This window comes from Aethina tumida, chromosome 2, assembly GCF_024364675.1.
Source record: "Aethina tumida isolate Nest 87 chromosome 2, icAetTumi1.1, whole genome shotgun sequence".
In the NCBI taxonomy this organism is placed as follows: domain Eukaryota; kingdom Metazoa; phylum Arthropoda; class Insecta; order Coleoptera; family Nitidulidae; genus Aethina; species Aethina tumida.
In genome coordinates this window covers 8,833,947-8,854,716 of record NC_065436.1, presented here as the reverse complement: position 1 = coordinate 8,854,716, position 20,770 = coordinate 8,833,947, and the positions used below count along the sequence as shown (strand labels likewise).

General features: G+C 28.5%; 2 protein-coding genes across 3 annotated transcripts; both read right to left on the bottom strand.

Annotated features, from left to right (window-relative positions):
- Positions 1 to 1,015: 1,015 nt before the first annotated feature.
- On the bottom strand, positions 1,016 to 8,514 carry LOC109605962 (alpha-latrocrustotoxin-Lt1a). Of its 2 annotated transcripts, XM_049963027.1 has the most exons (7): positions 8,414 to 8,513; positions 8,298 to 8,359; positions 8,189 to 8,243; positions 2,875 to 2,967; positions 2,772 to 2,823; positions 1,392 to 1,661; positions 1,016 to 1,306 (listed from the first exon to the last, which is right to left on the bottom strand). In XM_049963027.1, the coding sequence occupies exons 1-7, from the start codon at positions 8,453 to 8,455 to the stop codon at positions 1,242 to 1,244; spliced, it is 639 nt and encodes a 212-aa protein (XP_049818984.1). In that variant the 5' UTR covers positions 8,456 to 8,513; the 3' UTR covers positions 1,016 to 1,241. The 2 variants fall into 2 exon arrangements, with proteins under 2 accessions (XP_049818984.1, XP_019878115.2); XM_020022556.2 differs by having other exon boundaries at positions 8,189 to 8,359; positions 8,414 to 8,514.
- A 10,051-nt stretch (positions 8,515 to 18,565) lies between these two features.
- LOC109599786 (uncharacterized) lies at positions 18,566 to 20,266 on the bottom strand. Its single transcript, XM_020015816.2, has 5 exons — positions 19,888 to 20,266; positions 19,650 to 19,834; positions 19,473 to 19,599; positions 18,786 to 18,943; positions 18,566 to 18,721 (listed from the first exon to the last, which is right to left on the bottom strand). The coding sequence occupies exons 1-5, from the start codon at positions 20,020 to 20,022 to the stop codon at positions 18,640 to 18,642; spliced, it is 687 nt and encodes a 228-aa protein (XP_019871375.1). The 5' UTR covers positions 20,023 to 20,266; the 3' UTR covers positions 18,566 to 18,639.
- Between the last annotated feature and the right edge of the window lie 504 nt (positions 20,267 to 20,770).

The following is a 20,770-nucleotide window of genomic DNA, read 5'->3' as shown; positions in this document are numbered from 1 at the left end:
ACAATATTTTATTAGAAATTGTTCCTTTAGAACTCTATACAGTACAAAAAGAGTTGATCCATCTGAATCTTGAACATCATGTGCAATAGAGATAGAAAATCTCCCACATAGGGATAGACTTCTACTGTCTCTGTCATGCATGATGTCTCTCTCTAAATTCAGACGGGTCAAAAGCTTTTCCTACTGTATATATCTAGCCATACTAAATATCAGGTAGATAATACCATATCCCTCGAATTTCATGCTTGACATATGGCAGGATCTCTGCCTCTAAGAAGAATAGTCCGTCTCTTTCCTAACATATTGTCACATATGGGCAATAAGACATTCCAGAATATTTATTATTATTATATTTGACGCAGACTCTGAATGAGTGAATCGTCCAAGTCATGTTTTGTTTAATTAAATAAAATATAAAAGTATGTTAGTTGATTAGTTGTGAAGATGGTAGAGAAGATAGTGAAGATAGAAGATAAGTATCAAGGTACAATCACGTAAGGGTAAGTGTCATCCTTAAATATGGTAGTTAGTATAATTAATATTGTTTGCTTCCTGTATGTAACTATTTCTTAATAAAGTATTTTGTATATATTAGGAATCTGTTTACTTAACTACTCGCCACACGGGAATAAGTCGGAAGAACGAGGTGGTTAAAGGAAAACTATGGGCTTGTTCTAAACATCCAATAAGTTTTGATGAAGTTTAGATCGGGAAAATGACACGGTCAGTTCATAACATTAATTTTTTGCCTAAAAAAACCACAACTTTTAATAATTTAAAGTATGCTTCAAATTTTAGTGGCATATTTTTATCTGAATACCGTACTATGTTATTCCTCGGTATTTCTTTATACATAAAACGATTAATTACCCTCTATTCAAAGGAGAGGACCCATCCAAATCCCGAAAAACTTTCGCTTAAACTTTTCATGAATAAGTGCTATACATATAAAATCCCACCATTGCTAACCAGTGTGTTTATAATTGTATTAGATTTGCATATACAGGGTGGTAGCAATTTATATATTTTTAAAGTTGCCCTACTTTCTACCAATAGTGTATATGCATTCAAACAATGTAATATAATATAACTATAAAATTCAATTTAATGTAAAAAATACAATAAAATTTTTTTATATTAATTTTATTACATCCCACTTCTTTTAGAGCTTCCTGTTACGGTTGGAATTATTTCAACAATATTTTTAATTTCAAATTTAACCACAAGTAAACAGTGATGAACTAATTTAGCCTATTATCATGTGAATTGACCCAACTGGAAATAAATCCTGCTGTTTCTTGGTGACCTGCAAGGTATATTTAGTTTAAATTCAAATCTGTAACTGTTATAGAAGGAAAGCTAGTTACAGAATATGTATATAATTTTATTACCGTGAGAAGAAGCAATTACAATGGGATGGGGATAAACGGACACCGAAGCATTTTTATTAAGCAACCACTTTGCAAGGGGAGTGTGACCGAACATTGCAGCCATCTGTAAAGGCGTATATCCGTTACCATTGGGCGCATTAATATCACAACCAGCATAATACAGTTCTCGGATACAAGTGGCATTTAAATCTCCGGGATTTCTAATGTAGTGGAACATTGCCAAATAAAACACGGAATCATTATAAGGTGTATTTTTGTGTATATCGGCACCTACAAATAAATTTTATTAATGAATAGGAAACAACACTTATGAGATAAGATAACGCAAAAATAAACTACACTCCATTTACATAAGGTATAGATTGACGTAAACAATGATCACGTTCTATTCACGCACGTAAATATGATTTCCGACAATGACGTATTTAAAACTAAAAGTAACTACCATATATAGATTCAATTAGTATTTGGATAAATATTCTTATGGATTTCTTAAAAATATATTTTTATCCATCAGCCAACCGAACTGCAAATTTACCACGTCCCGATACTTATCAGGCAACTAAATTTGTTTATATTAGTCCGTAGATTATCTAAATAGACTATACTATATGGTGAGATTATTATGACAAACATAATTTAAAGTAATAATGGTCTTGCATTGTCTAATTGCAAAATGTCGTCTTGATTGGTGAAGATTGGTTCACTCGATCCAATTGCTCACAATAAAAATCCGCGTTAACAGTTTGTACAGATTCAGCACTTCAATATGAACAATTTAATTTACTAACAAGGCTAAGCAAGCGATTTTTACGAAATTTAGAAAACAAGTCACAAATTAGTAAATCTTAATGAAATTAAATTAGATTTTGGTAGTAAAGAGAAAATTAACTATGCGATTACTGATACAGCATGCCAGTAAAATATTTAATGTATAAATTGATTTCGGTCCTTTTGGCATACTTATTAATCACCATCGAAGAAAATAATATTACTCTACAACTTCGTTATCTCATTATAATTTAAAATGAGATTAAAACAATTCTTCAACAATTTTAAGTTATCTAACAATCTTAAATATCTGTACTAGAAATATCAAAGCATTGGTTGAAACTATTATCTTGGTGTATACAAATAGAAACATACTTTTTATCAAAAAAAATGTATGAAAATCATCAAAAATTATATGGATTTTTATCAACTGCAACTCAGTGCAGTGCACTTCCCATCTGATGAGACGAATTGGGTACCATTAAACAAATAAAGCCAAAACACACAATTGGCTCAAATGAGAAATAATTGATGTTTTTCATTTTCAGTTCAAATTGTATTAATATGTAAAATAAAATTTCTATATTTTTTAAATTTATTTTTTCTTACCTTTGGATAACATAAATTTAACTAACTGAGTGTTGTTCATCGAACATGCTATCTAGAAAATTAACAAGTAAGTAAAAATTATTAAGATTTAGTACATGATTACCATAAAAGGTGTATATCCATTATTTGAAATGGGCTCATTGATGATATTAGGGTACATGGTTAATATTTCTATAATATCCACAATTCTATGTTCCTGAAATACAACCAGAAATAAATAATAATTGTTGATGTTGCTGTGGTACCATCAATGAACCATAGCCATTATTGTTTAATAACTTGTTGTGTTTACTGTTTAATAAAAATCGTTACTAATAAACAATTATTTATTGTGAAATTGGTAAAACTGCATTATAGCGGCCTAGAATTAAGTTGTCAATTCTGGAATCTCAACGTCAGTGTGGCCATTTTGTAAAGGGACTCTCTGTGAACTTTGTATTTTCGTTAGACAAGTTCGGCGCCAAAGGCAAGGTTCGATTTCTGAATCAACAGCAGTCGTGTTTCAACTCGGAAACCGATACGTGCCGAACGTAGTAAACGAAAACGAGCACTCCAAAATGGTCTTAGACCCCAGAAAGTCGGTTTCCGAAATAGCCACACTGCTCAACGCTGCTGATGTGAATTTTTATATTTTCTAACATTTCATTTGTTAGTTTGATTATTCATTGATTTATAGACAATTTTTATTGTGTTTGATTTGTGTGATTTATATAAATTTTGTTAGAAAGTAAAAAATTACTTTTTGTATATTATATTATTAATTTTATTTCAACTATTTCAAATTTTGATACAAAAAAATTCAAGCAAAATACGTAATATCGGTATTTTTTCAAATTTAAAATTAATTAAGTAATTAATTTTTAATAATTAATTATTTTTTTTTACTCGGTCCTTATTTAATATTAATATTTGAAAAAAAAATTGTCGATGGGTCAATTTTTCGATTTTTTATGGCTCAAAACAGGTGGAGCCGTGATTCTAAACAATTACCTTATCTCAAATGGGTGGAGTACATATAATTGAAAAGATGAAATTAAGAATGAGATGAACACTCATCAATTAATTTTGATACCTATACGGACGAAATCTCTTTGAGAATGTATGTGAGATGTCTATATTTATATAATAAATAAATTTGAATGTAAATGTAAAACAAGTGTTTTATTTATTGATTATACTACTAGCATAGAAGACTGTAGACGGCAAAAAATGTATGTATTGCAATCGACAATCGAGAAATAATGTGATGACTGGATAACAAAAACGTCAGCTTATCTCTGTCTGAACTCGAAATATCCAAAACACTCAAAATGAGCTAATTTAACAGTCTATACTCATGATACCAATCTAATTGAAAAATTAACCATGAGGTTTGTCATTGAACATCTCAGATCTGTGTCGTCACCATTTCTAAAGAGTACTCCTTCAAAACTTAAGTGAGATTAAATATAAAAATTGTGATTACTCACGATTTGTGGAAATCGACTTACTAGAGAATTAAACTCTGAACGGTCTAAAAATAGTCAAATAGAGAACCAACTCGGCTCTCGGATTAAGTAATTATAGCGTCCTTGAGATAAATCGTCAATCAATGCACAAACAATAAATTTTAATTTATATACTAGACATCGAACAGTCGTGATAACAAAATTACACAACTCCATTTAGCTTCAATTTAAATGTTCAAAAAAATTTACATACATACATACATTTAGAGGAATCTATTACCTGTTACTGCCAATTTAGATCCTTAGGATTTATTATACTTTGCAACATTTTTAGTGGACCATTATTATTATCCATAGTAACATCAATAGAATAGGAAACTTAAATATATGATTATAGAGAGTATCCTTAACAACATTGAAATCGATTAACTTTAAATTAAGGGCAACAGAATAATTCATCAAAAAATAAAATATGGTACATTACACAGATTTAGTTTCAATCAATTGTCAATTACTTCTTACTAAAGCAATACTAAATGTAAATGCAGAATAACTATAGTGATTCATACTCTTTTGGAATGATTCCAATTAACAAGATAGTATGAATGAAGCAGATTCAATTTATAAAATAATATATACAAAACTAGAATACATTATTGAGACAACAAAAAATTGCACAGAAATTGTTGTCAAAATAAAAAGGGCTCTCCTAAATTAAATGAATCGTGGTGGTTCGGCACCACAGATTTATTTGTTTTTGTTTAATTTAATGATTTTATCGAAATAACTGTGTAATTCTCTAAAAATATAAATAGGATTAGGGGTTTTTTCATAATCTTAAAATGAAGAAAAAACTTGAATAAATTTATTATTTATATTATATTTTTAGTTTATTATATATTTTTATCAATATTTATTTTTAAATAAGCGATAAAAATGTTGATTAAGGGGCAATCCAAAAACAAACACTAATTCACACAAATAATCTTGATTGCCGGGAACATGCCAGACGAAATTTTTTGAGTATGAGTATATATCCGTGTTAATTGAGAATAACAAAATAGGATTATTTTGTAATAAGGTTGCGAGGATGTAACAATAAAAATGATATCAATCATTCAAGACATCTTCAGACCATGCTTTTAAAATAAATTCTAGTTATACTAACATAGTGCATCATTTTGGATATATTGAAGAAAATTAAACAATCAATTAAACAATTGATCAACGGAATATACAAAATAATTTAATTAAAGTACTTGGAATAGAACTAAGAAATTTTATAAGTCATTTTATGTAATTTTAATGGATAAAACCATAAAAGAACAATTAACGAAACTGATTTATGTTGGCACATATTGTTTTGTAATTTGTACATATGATCAGTTCTATGTACTTATATCGGATGCATAAGTGGTCTGCCACTTTTCGAAGCACTTGACCTCGACCGTCACATTCTGTTACCGTGCATCGTTTAGATTCAAAAACTGAATCAGTAAAAATTTTGACATGCCTGAAGTGTATCGAAATTACAGAATAATACTTTATACTATAAGCAGGACTGCATGGATTGAAATACGGCAAATTATTAACTAATTTTATAAGTTTTAGTTATTCAGAGAATATTTTTTGTGTTTTGTTGAAATTGTTATAATTACTACAATATTTAAAACGATTATTTAAATAACAAATATTAAAATAATCCTAATAAATATTATTTTGAATTATTTTAAAAATGATTTAAGTTTGTATTTGAGCTAATGTGATATATTTTAAAAATATTTAAAATATTACATACAAGAAATAAAAATTAACTATTTTCATAACAAAACCATGTATTTACGAAACGTAAAATAGTGCATATTGAAACATTTTAAATGTTATGAAATAATAATATATGTTATTAAGAAATATAATAAAAAAGATCGAGTGATTAGAAATTATTCGTGCCTATGAGTTAAAATTAACGATACACGACAATTTCTTAAATGTTATCAGTACGTAATATTCAATTCAATAATAATGGCAAATTGTTAATTGTATTTCCTCTTATGCTGTTAAATAAATAGTTAACAGTCATGATCCACAACACCCAGCAACATTTTTAAAACTTTATTTTATAGACAATTTTGCTATTAATTTCTTTACGTAGATTAAAATTAAAACAATAAAATAACAATAGTTATTAACAACATACCATACATTTCATTGTAATAAGCGACGAAAACAGAATTTGGATATATAAATTCAAAAATACCACTTTAATTTGTTCAAAAAAGATCCTCACTCTTGTTTTTCATTTATTGTTTCTTTGAACATTATTTGTTATTGTATCTTATAACTTATTCATCATTTGTAATCTGTTTCTATAAATGGTATTCTTTAAATGTTGTTGCATAAAGTTTAAAAAGCCTCGAGTGTAAGATATTAAAAAAATGTATACATTAAGTTTACTTGTTATATTATTTTGTAATTAATATTATTTAATTTTTTTATAATTAAACAAATAAATTAAATAACAATATTGTAAATGAAAATAAAAAAATGAAATTAAGATATAAAATATTTATTGAGTAAACATATGTAATATACTAGTTATAATAATGCTTATTTATTCTATCGTTTCCAGATTCTGTCAGCTATACATATTTTGTACCTTTTTATTTAAATTATTTATAAGATTCTGTACGTAATATTATATTGTATTCTTAAAAATATTCTATACTTTTTTCTCCACTGTACGTAAAAATCACAACAATATTGATTTGATTATGGCCATTCAATGAATGTAATAATTTTTTCATAAATCTCTGGCTTTTCCAGGATAATTCCGACACGGTACTGCATATATGTTAAAGGAAATTATTTAGAAATTTGCAGATGTAAAAAATGAAAATAAAAGTTATCATTTGCATGTAATAAGGGGACTGGAACTAACGTTCATAATGAATATCCTCGATTTCAAAACCTATATGCCTAGACTGTTAGAAAAGGTGCATTGTACATATGAATAAAACGTAATTAATGCTAATTTAAATTTAGTAATTTAAGAGAATAAGTTACTCTAAAAAAAGAGAATTTTCTAAGGCAAATAAAAATAAATCCTTCCTAGTAGATTTAAAAACCTAACTAATTATGCTCAGTGGCGGTTAGTCAGGTGAGCTAGGCCTTTTTAGTTTCAAAAACTACTTGGTCGTGTATATGTGTTGTGAATTTTGTTGTGCAAAGGTTTCAACACTGCATCTCTTTTTTAATACCGGTAAGAACACGAAAGGAATTATTAACATAAGAAATGCTATGGACGAGATGGATTTATTATTAATAAATAAATTATTTTGCTGGCCATGTCTTTTATTTTCAAAGGGTAGTGAAGACATTTGTTATAAAAGGTGTTTTTGTGATTGCGGATTAAATACGAGGGTGGTTTGAAAAGTTTCTCACATAACAATGATACAACAATTTATTTTTCCACATAGTCTCCTTATACCTCTAGACACTTCTCCCTGCGATGCACCCATCTCTCTAACTCGTCTAAATAGTACTCGGCGTTTTTCTTTGCAAAAGAAAATCTCTGTCCTCCGAGCGCCCTTTTTATATGAGGGAACAAAAAAAAGTCACTTGGGGCTAGATCTTGTGAGTAAGGCGGATGGTCAACTGCGCTTCTCAAATAGCCGAAACATTGGTGAGTAACTGTCAAAGGATGCACAACTACGTTCACTAGTTTTTATTAACGAGTGCCGCCTTCTTTGGGTTGAGGTCGGAAACTTTTCATTCCTCCTTCGTATACATAACAAAAGCATTGCTCATTCAAATTGTATATTATTAATTATGCGCAAATAACAATAAAATATTGTTTTTGATTTTTTTTGTTCATGTTATGTAAAATGTATCCCACGAAACTCAAAACTCATAAGCCACCACTGATTATGCAAAAGTTTAAAAAATAAATGGAATGGAATAATTACTAACCTCAAATGCTACTAACAGATGTGCAACTATTGCTCCATTATTATTGCTTTTATATCTATAACAAATCCAAATTACGACTTGCAAAATAATCAATAGAATGATAAATAACTTTGCATATGCCAAATATTTATTATCAAAATTCCACAACTCAAGTTTTTCCTTTAATTCGTCCTAGAATTTTACTGAATAAATAAATAAATAGGTTAATTTTAAATAGGTACTTACCAAATATGACATTTTAAAGCCTGAATTCCATATTTCAAACATGACATTGATATATTAAAAAATGTAACTGGTAACTGCATTCAACAGATGTCATTTCAAATAAATAAAAATTTTGCATGTTAAATAAACAACAACGGAACTTCTTTTTTTGTTAAAATGAGGTCTTTGTGTGGTCTCTTTTAACAGTCCCCATTTCGCATTTATTCACTATTTCAATATTACATAGAAAACCATCAATATTAAATGGTACCACAATACTTAAATGGTAAACAAAAAGTTACAAACGGATATTTAAGATAATTTGAATTCGAAAATGTTAAATTGGCAATACCGAAAATTTCAGGGGAGGGGGCAAGTGAATTGGGACGAAGGAACAAAAGCCTCATTCGGCACCGTCGGAAATGCACGAGCTTACGCTATGCGTATATGGAGGTGGGGTCAAATGTCAACATCCGTTTAGTATTAACATTTAGTAAATTAGTTATCCAATTTTTATTTTTTGTAACATTTTGTTCTTTTTAAGTATGGTACATATAATATGTATTTTTTTAATTTCTGGGTATATCAATTCAATTAGAATGACTTAAAAAAGATATATGTAATAAAATTAAATGGCAACATCGCGTGTTATTACATTTGCCAATCCGCCACATAGGAAACCTACATAGAAAACCTACAGGGGGAGCCAAGCGAATAGGGATGGAGGGGCAACAGCCGATGATAGACGTTCGGAATCGTCGAAAAGGCACGACCTTTATGTCTGGGGTTGTAGGGATTTTTAATGTTTAATTTTATAAATTGGTATTACAAATTCCCCAAAAATTTCCGAGATGTTTAGGGAATATTTAGTGATTTTAGTTGGAGAAAATAATTTACTAGATTTCAGAATGGCGAAGTCATGGGCGCGAAAGTTCAGTAGTTTTTAAGTTGGGGAAGGGAGAGCATGGCCGGGGAATGTTCATACTTTGAAAAAGTATATTTCTGGTAAGAATCTTTTTATATAACTACTATACATAATTTAATTGTTTGTATTTGTTATTGTATACTATTTTACATAGCGTGATGTTAGAATTTTGTTAATTTTTATTTAAATTATTCAATCATTGAATTTAATGTAAAATTTTTCTTGTTTTAATTCATTTCATATTTTGTTTTGCCAAAATTCATATAGTTCTTATACAGCAGTTGTAATAATTATGTTACAGTTTTAGGTTAGATGGCCTCTCGAAGAGATGTGTCTTTAAGAATCCCCATAGTAAAAAGTACTTTCAGGTATAATACTTTTTTATTTGTTTTTTGTTATTTATTTGGAACACAAATTTTCAGGTTCGATCTTGTAAGCTGTGATATTTTTATTTATTTATATATATTCCATTAAAAAATAATATATATATATATATATATATATATATATATATATATATATATATATATATATATATGTATGTATTGTAATGGATTTTTCTCAGCAATCTCTAGTTTCTGGTTATAGTAGTAAATATTGTAGTTATCCCAATTGTTCTAACATATATCTTATTAATGTTAAAAATTTCAATTTTAAGAATAAGTCTTTTTTTAAACCACCATCAAATTCAGATATTAATCTATCTTGGTGTTATATTTGTAATATTAAAAGTTCTGTATAAGCAAAGGCCTCTCCTAAAAAAGGGAACTGTACCTGTTCCACTTCTTCAAGAAATTTCTACAGTTCTTTCTACTTCTATAAGTACTGTAAATGTTCAAGTATCTGAAATTCCTAGTTCTAGTTTTTCCCATTCACATTCTCATAATTCAAATTATCTTAATAAAAGTATTATCCATCCCAATGTTCTGTTAAAAAGTTCTGATACTATTTCTAATGATTCTACAGTTCCTATTTTTCATTCCAATTCTAGTATCTCTCAAATGACTGAAAATTCTCTCTGTGATAAAAGTACAAATATCGATATTTTAAAAGATTTTATTAGCAAGCAAAATTCCAATATTCTTACAGATAATTCATATTGTAAATTTTTATCTTCTGACTGTGATAAAACTACAAATAGTAAAAATAATGCTGAGAAAAATTCTTTGCTGTATAAGATGCATCGAAATGCTATTTCTAAAATTTCAAAGTTAAAAGCTCGTTGTCGAAAACAAAAGTCTGACATTTTCAATCTCCGTAATATCTTTAAAAATGAAAAATTAGAAGAAATTTGTTCCAATTTAAATCTGGTTACAAGAAATTTTATAGCATCCCAATTGAGAAATTCTTCTCGAAAATCTAATTGTAAAATTTGGTTTCTTGACGATAAAACTTTCGCTCTCTCTATGTATAAACGAAGTGGTAAACTATATCGTTATTTGCAAACTCATTTTTCTCTACCTTCCATTTCTACTCTGAAAAGTCTTCTAAGTAAAATTGAATTTGAGTCTGGTATAAATAAATTATATTTTGAACAATTAAAATTTCCAGTGAATTAAATGATAAAAATTGTTGTTTATTATTTGATGAAGTATCTTTAAGTTCTGGCATACATTTCCAAGTAAAAAAAACAAGAAGGATTATGGTCAACTTGGCAAAACTTCTAAAAAAGCAGATCATGCTTTAGTTTTTATGATTCGTGGGTTGTCATCTAATTGGAAAGAGGTTGTTGCATATTATTTCTCTAAAGGTACAGTTCCCACATTAAATTTAAAGTTAATTATTACTGAAATTATCTCTAATCTTCAAAGTATAGGTTTAAACGTAAGGGCTACAGTTTGCGACCAAGGTAGCACAAATAGATCTGCTTTAAGTTCATTATCTTCTCAGACTTCTTCCTCTTCTGATACATATTTTCTAGTTAATAATCGTCGTATTTATATTATTTTCGATGTTCCACATCTCTATAAAAATTCGAGAAATGCTCTTTTACGAAGCAATATCTTATTTGAGGACAATAAACTTGCAAAATTTGAACACATTATTCAAGCTTTTCTTCTAGATAAATCCAATGTTAATTTTCGAATGTGTCCTAAACTCACTGATCAGCATTTCAATTTCAAAAATTCTTAAACTAAAATAAAGGTTTCGTACGCTGCTCATCAACTTTCTTTTTCAATGTCTGCCTGTATTCTCTCTTTAGTCTCTTCTACTCAATTACCTAATGATGCATATAATACAGCAGAATTTGTACACATGATGAACTCTCTCTTCGATTCTTTAAATGGCATGGGTATTCAAAGTAAATCTGAAAATAAAATTCCGAAACATTTGGTCATGGAAACTGAAGATGACGATGATTTAGGGCCTATTCCAGAAAAACACGACATAAACTTTTTAAAAGGCTGGATAATTATTTTAACGTCTGTTGCTTCACTATGACACGAGTTGAAAAATGAAGGCTATGGAGTCTCTGAATACCAGGTTTCTTAATCAAGACCTCATAGAAAATTTATTTTGTCAAATACGCCAGCATGGTTTTTTCAATACCAATCCAACATGTCACCAATTCATCGCAGCATTAAAAACTGTCGTTGTTAATAAATTAAGTGTTTCTCCATTTGTTAAAAGTAATTCAAAATATGATGGTGGCAAATCTTTAGGGGCATTTTCAAAATTTTTTTCCAATTCCGTCACTTCGACGACTATACCAGATGTTTCCATTTTCGAGTCTGATTTGAATTTAGTTCAAAAATATATTAAAGATTCTAGTTCACTTCAAGATGCCTCTTATGTTGCTGGGTATTTATTAAATAAAATTCAAATTCCAAATTGCGACACATGCCATGGAACCCTTTTCTCAGAAAATGTAACTGAAAAACATATTTTTATATCTTTTAAGGAATATGATCAAAGTTTGAATAAATTAATTTAGCCAGCGATTCACTTGTTGATTTTGTTTCTAATATTCATATTCACTTATATATGTTTTTAAATGATAATTCGCATAAAAGTTCATTAGAAATTAATTTCAAAAAATATTTTTCTAAAATTTCCGAACAATTTCTCTTTTGTCAAATTCATGATTGCATGTTAGTTATAGGTGTCATTTTGTTTATTGTTGAATATTTTTTAATTTGTTGTTGAATTGTTTTTAATTTGTTTATTTTTGAATGTTTTTTATTTTAGCATTGTGCAATATTTTTTTATTTTATTCTGGGAAAGAATTAAAATACTCTCATGAATTATATTAACAATACATTTCCGTCCATTAGACTAAAATAGTAATTTGATCTCCTTTTTATTCATTTATTATATTCAAAAAGGTGCTTAGTATAGTTCATGTTCGGGTTACAATGTAGACTGCCTCCACGTGGTGTAACCTGGGTAATTCTAAATAGTCTACTGTAGTATAGTATTGACACATTTATATAATTCATTTTACAATGATAATTATTTATTGTATTGATATTATATTGCATTGTTTATATAAACCACTTACATATGTATATAGTATGTATATTTTTATGATTATTGTTTTTACCATTAATATGTAATAAAGTTTATACGAAATGTTTAATTTTGTTTTTATATACCATTAAAAAAATCTAACCTATACACATTTGATATAAATTTTAAATATAAAGTTTCCCGTCCTATATGAAGTGACAGATGGACCAAAAGATATCTATAATCTGTAAGAAACGGCAACACTGTATTCAAAATGGTAACACAGCTACATCCCCAAATCGTGCCCAGTTATGTTTCTCGTTTATAACATTGGGTTGGTAATTTTCTTTGAAAACCTAAGGATCTCGGGATGCAGCCATATTGCAATTTTGAACGGAGTGTTGCCATTTCTTATAGATTACAGATATCTTTTTGTCCCTCTCTCACTTTTTATTTAAAATTTATGTTAAACTAGCTGTATTAGAGACTTCGTCCGATAGCGTGTTGAATACCATCGTTTTCTAGACGGTGATCTCGAGATTCCAAAGATTCTTGAGCCTATAATATATATATATATATATATATATATATATATATATATATATATATATATATATATATATATATATATATATATATATATATATATACATAATAAATTTTATTATATATTCATGATAAAAACAAACAAATTAAAAAAATATACATTATATATAAATATAATAAAATATAAATATTATAATAATATAATATAATATCACTTCAACACTCATCTAAACTAAAACTGTAATATAATAATTATAACTAATATAACTGCTGTAAAAGTAACTTTCTGAATTTTGACAAAAGCAATAACTAAGCAGGAAGCATGAAATTAATTAATACAAATGAATCTTTCGGCGATTCCAAACGTCTATGATCGGCTGTTGTCCCTCCGTTCGTATTGGCTTACCCCCCTGATCCGCCACTTATCTTTGAGCCCAATAATGTTTCTCTTTTATAACATTGGGTTGGTACTTCTTAGATTTTCTATAGGAAGTCTTTTTAAAGAACTCGTTTCTTCAGCTAAGCGAGTGACTTTACACCACTTAAATTATTGAAGATATTTCTGAATTGTTTTATTTTTAGTATTACTAACCTTTGATTCCGTTGTTTCACTCACTCACAAAATTCAAGTTTAAACAAAATCGTCACTAACTAACTAAAGGTCAGGCTGGTAAGGATCTGCATCATTTAAAACTCATTGGGCTTATATAAAGTCCAGTTGCCAAAATCAGATCTTATCTGAGAAGTGTGCAGTTTTCATTTTAACGTTTCTATTCACAAATAACCAACGCATACAGCGTGTATAAAAATGTATGATTAAATTTTTATCTTGGTCATTACCTCAATGTCTAGTATTTAGCTTAATAATTTAGAAAATGTGGTCAAGGGTCAGTTACTTGTTACGTATATAATAATACGACTACATTATCATTATTTTAGGCAGTTTAAAATCGACTGTAAATATTATACTTATGTTTACTTCCTTTAAAATTGAATCAAACATTCCTTCGTTGATAATATATTTTTTTCTAATTTTCCCTACAAAAAGCCATAGTTTAATTTTATTTGCGCAAGTCAGTATAGTGCTACTTTAATAGGGGGCAAAGATATTTATCTTGACATGAAATTATAAGAGCGATAGGTCCTTTGGAAGGTGGCATGAATCAAGCTTAGCTCGACCTCACACTTAAAGGATTGCAATGGAATGTTTCAAAAACAACAATAATGATGTGTTACCGTGGCCAGCACATATACCAGACCGGAACTTCATCAAGCACTTGTGGTGCATGTTTTACTCTTTTTTTAACACTTCACAATGATTGCAATGAGATTCCCCAACATGACATCGATAATCTAATTCAGCACACCTAAACGATATAGAGATGTTGTCACGAATCGAGGAGGTCGTACAAATTGTTAAACCATACTTTTGTTAAGTTTTACAATCTAGAGTTGGGTTAAGTTAAGCACATTATCGTATACACCGATAATGTGCTTTACTTATTTCAATTTTATAATTTTGGTGGAACGAATATAATATTATGGTTTATTTCGAGTTTTGTAACTAAAAATTTTCAACACCTTTTGAAAATTTTGTGACTTTGTCTATTGTTAAACGTCTATTAGGGGAGAAATTAATTATAAGCATATTTCTGATAATTGCTAATGGTTTTATTATTGTCCAAATACTGAGTGAATTTGTTCGAAAGCTATGTTTGACTAAGACTGACTTCGGCATATCTTGTATTTAGTGCATACCCATTTCAGAAGGTTTCGTGGTAAAAAAATACTTTATATGTTTCGGTTTTAGGCTAAAAACGTTTTATCTATAAGTTAATATTTTCATGCATTATAATTGAAAAAAAGTTAGGTCAAAAAATTCAAATTTTATGAGGGTGTCCCGCTTTCAAATGGGCCTCACTGGATGTCAATATTTTTTACATAGACTAAGTCTATATATATATATATATATATATATATATATATATATATAATTTGGATAATGAAGAAATGTTCGAATTAAGCTTGTATAATAAGTTTGATAAAGATAGAAACGTTCTTCTTTAAAAGTAAAAATCCGTCAAACATACGAGGATACATATTTCTGCTCATCTAGGTTATCATGACGTAACCGTTCTCTCAATAAACGGACTATGCAAATTTTAATAAAAAGAAAAGTTTTTCACTTTCCAAATACAAATTGAATTAGACAAAAGATTATGTAAATAATAGCAGTAATTTTAACATGACAGTAAGTAATGTTTAAAATTGAAATAATATCACATAATACAAAAAGCAGAAGTGACAGGAACTTTAACGAAATGTTGTGGTATAATAATTTTATTGAAGATTAGTTAAAGTATATAAACTGTGTCAGGAATATTGATTCTTTACTTTCATATATAGTTTACACTCCGTGATTTTCTTTTGTAATTAGTAATAAACATTTTATAATATCGTATCTTATACACACAAAATAAATTAAGAAAAAAACAGGTTCTACTATTAAAATACGCCGATTTCTGGGATAGGTGAGGTTAAATTTTTGAGAATAAAAACAAGATAAAATCAAAAAATTACTTTGATCCTCTGATCAAAACATTTGCAGACCTATGTTCATTAATTTGTTTTGTAAAAGAAAAGTATATATGAAATCGGTTGTTTACAGGGCAATTTAGGCGGAATAAATCCGGGTTTTGGCACCGATTAATTACTGTATATGAAACAGTTAAATCAAAGGACTGCAAACGGGGAACCGGCTCCAAAAAAAAAAAACAAAAACTGTTTTTTCGACTGGGAAAGTGATGGCGACTGTTTTTTGGGATAGTCATGGATCTTAATTGATTATCTTCAAAAAGGAAAAAAACCATTACAGGAGCATACTACGCATGATTACTTGACAAACTGAAGGCAGAAATTGCGGAAAAATTACCACATTTGCAGAAAAAGAAAATCCTGTTTCACCATCCGCCTTACACACCAGATCTAGGCCCAAACGACTTCTTTTTGTTCCTTCTTCTAAAAAGTGCGCTCGGAGGACAGAGATTTTGGTCAAATGAGAAGACAATTACCTTTATGAACAATTATTTTGCAGAGAAAAACGCCGAGAAAGAAAAAAAAAATTAAGAAAAAATGGTTAGGTCGGAAACTTTTCATTCCACCCTCGTTTCAGAAATAATAGCCCTCGGTATATCTGAAATCGGTTATTTACGGACCTACGTTCATTAAGACTTTGCGTCATTTTATATGCGATATTACCATATTTAGATAAAATTAACAGGATCTTACAATCCATTTTTCAGGCTGGTTAAAAAATTGTAAGAATTATATTACATACGCTTTTGCTAGGGTATTATTTTTCATAAAAATTTTAACAAAAACCAAAGGGGTTCGTTCAGAAGTGGCTGATTTAGCATGTGCTACCTCATTTATAGTTATGATTCACAACATAGAAACACTATTTTTAAATCCTTTGGATTATAAATGTATTTTGGTCTATAAATTTGTACCAATGTTCATACTTTTAGCAACGTTGCGATTACTGGGACAGGAACGTCATTTCTGATTTTGATTTTGTGTTTAATAATTTTACTTGAAGATTATCATGTTTATTATAGAAAATGGAGTACTATTTTTAATGCTTTACAATTCTCTCTTTTTCTTCTTTATTTTAAGTTCTAGTATTACTTAAAATGTTGAAATATTGTTTGTCAGTATTTCATTGAGATTATTACTTCATTATTAATTGATTTATTGATCAATTCATAATGCATATGTTAATTACTATCGCCACTGGTCCTAAAACACTATGTTTTATGATAAATTTTTATTCCTAATGAATTACCTAAAAAAGCCTCATACGTCTTACATCAGTCTACAAGATGTATTTTATATTGTTTTCACAGTAAGCTACTTAATCTATCAACAATAAATGCTTTTGCTCTATAATATAACATATATGGAGTAACTTTAAAGGAACTTCATCATCAGAAGCTATCGAATATTGAATTTTGAAACGTTTATATTGTTAGTAAGTTCATCATCAACAGATCAGCGGTTGTTCAACAATTCTTGCTGTATAAAAAAATAGAAGGATTCTTAGTAGACTGAAACCTTCAAATATGACTTAATTAGTGGCGAATGGATCTGATCCGCCAAAATTATAACCGTGTTTAATTTAATGATGTTAATATCACTGTAAATACATTTCCAGGAATTTTCACTAAAAATTTTACGATGAAGAACATAAATACAGTGATGGAAAAAGGTATGGAATATTTATTTACTTGTTACAAACGTTTTCCCTAATCACAATGATTATTATAATCACTGGTTTTTATTATTATTTTTTTTTTTAATAAAAAGTCAATTTGGTTTGGAAAATGTTTCAATATTTGGGGGCGTAAACTTTGACATCTAACAGTGGTTATCATCATCTACGAATCTACCAGTTTCTGTAATGTGTCCACAGGAATTTGTTGCCACTGCTCCTGTATTGAAAACAATCCATTTTAAGAGAAAAGCATCCCAAACCATAATGCTTCCACCACCACATTTAACCGAAGGAATTTGATATTTAAAATTAAATTTACCCTCATCACTCCAAAGAACAGTACTTAATTTATCCTGAGTCTATGACAAGTGAGATGTTGCAAATGCCAGACGAGACTCTATTTTTCATTGATAGCAGATAATTCAGCATCAGTAAGAAGACAAAATTGTCTAAAAATTTCCTCCGTGATGTCCTAATGTTTTGTGAGGATCGTTGAGGAAGAGCCTTATTATAATTTTGTCTGTCTTGGGAATGGTTTTCAAGTTTTCGATATATTTTTGCCATGACACGTTGCGTTCGGCCACTTTTTGACAAAGTTCGACTACGCTTTTCTTAAATTGAAGTGAAAAGTAAACGTGTTTACGCATTACTACTTTGAAAATGTTTAGAATTTAAACACAACTAACAGGAAGTAAGATACTATTCCATACTTTAACATATCAGATAAAGACCTAAACCACGATAAAAGCAAACTAACGAATATGTTTATCAACATTACAACAGATATGAAAAATCCCAAGGGATCAAATATTCCATACATTTTTCACTACTGTAAGAAAACTTCAGAAATGATTATCAAGTAATAAACTTGAATATTTATATCTAAATTGTACAGATTCAAAATTATCAAACACTTACCTTATTTGTATAATACTACATTAAGATTGCAATATACTTAATTAATAAAATGCAGGTTAAATACAATTACAAATTAATTCTATATTACGTCAAGTTTACAATTTAAAAAATACACAATTACATAACATTCAAGAGTTATTCTTGCATCATATCTATACTTAATTCTTCGCCAATGTTGCTCGGTGAAGTCTCAAGTTCACCTATGTCATTAGATTCACTAAAATAAAACAAAAACATAAATTTATATTATATAAATATTCTTATTTATAGATATAACTAACCTGTCTAAAGATGGTTCATTACTGAACATTTCTGTTGGTACTGTTGGAGGTGCACGTTCAGGAAGTAACTCCATAAAACTTTGTGACTGCAAATGTCGTTCAACTTCCTCAGGCGTCATATGACCATCAGATAATATGTTATTACTGTTACTCGACAACTAAAATAATATTGAATAAAAATTAACAAATGTAAATACAACATAATCCTTTCCATTATCTTATAATGATTATTATTATATAATTACTGTAAGATTATTTCAAAATACTACTAAGCTAAAAAAACTGGTAAGCTTCTCTTGCAAATCATTTCAGTTATATATATTGCTGTTCTTATGATTGAAATATGGAAAAATTGTTGTAAGCAATATTCTATTTGAAAATAAGGAAAGACAAGTTTTCTTTAAGAAACCTATGTTAAATTAAGTTTATTTAATAGATCAGAATTTAAACACAATCTATTAAATGTATTTAAATGAGGGTTGTTAAAATAACTCTTTTTTATTTATGACTAATATTGTGAGATATTCCCTCATATATTATTAATCATATTGTAGATAAAGATAGATTACTAACAATATAGAAAATTGCAAAACTATTTAATTTTTAACTTAAGCAACAGTGATAACCACTGGACATTAATTATTAATTTACACAGCAATCCATATAAAATTTAAAGGATAACATTACCATAGTTTGCTGGATGGATTTTGGTTGTTTTGGTGGTGGCAGCGGACGTTTTTTCTTTACTGGCTGCAAGACTTTACCAGTACTTGGATGTTGTACATTATTTTGAGATACAGATTCCAATTTTCTCCTAAAACATATTTCTTTACATTCTCCATCTAGAATGACTTAAGTGCTAACCTTCTAGGCATTTCTACTCTAATTTGTTCCCCATCATCTGAAGATTCAGTATCCTCAGATTCAGATGTACTATTCTCAATCTTCTCATGCATTTGTAGTCTATCTAATAGGAATGTCCTATCTCGGGTAACAGTCAACAACCTCTTCTGAGCAGCTCGTAAAGCTTGTTGAAAAGCTTCATTTTCCTAAAAGTTACCATTGGTCAAATAACAATGACATACCGCTTGTGAATACTTACATATACAAGATTCTGAAACTTCCGTTTTAAATATTTGTATTCTTTCTTAAATTTTGACTCTTCTTGAGCACGCTCCTCTTCCTCTGCTGCCATTGCCTCATTTGCCAAAGACCGGCAATACCACCCTTCTAACATTATAATCAGAAATATTTCTTAAAACTCACTTGTTCCGTGATATATTTAACCAACGAAGCACAACTTTATTCCGTGTTATGTGATGTAAATAAACAATTTAGGTTATGTGTACAAAACATTGAAACGTCACAAGAAATAATAAATATACAAACCTGCAAGAGAGATTAAAAAAATTAAGCAAACAAGTTTGTAGAATAATAGAATATAGAATATAAATAATAAATATAGAAATAGAATAATAGAAGTATTTAAAATAAAGCCAACTTTTGGGCCATCTCGCGGTATTTATTGGAACTGTAAACAGATTGACAAGAAACCTTTTCTTAATTCTATTTAAAATTTATATCATAAATATATATCTGTAAATTTTATATTTGGACGAGGGATTAAAATTGCACTAATTCTTAAAATATATTTTGTTCATATATTCACATGATAGTATATATAATTATTGAAATAAATATAATAACGTAAAGAAATAATATATGTTATTAACAGAACCAATTTGTTTCAGATGATGTGAAAAAACAGTGTTCTTTTTAAAAATATTTATCTCAATTCCGGCATTAACACCATAATGAAGAGTAAAGGGGGCATAATTTTGTGAAAACGTGAACATGTATTATAAAATTTAGGACATTTAGGTCTCCCTTAAACGTTTTGTCTTATTTTTGAAAACCCTATATAAGTATTATAACTTCAATTAATACTTGAATTGAATGTCCACGTATGTCATGTTTCTTATTTT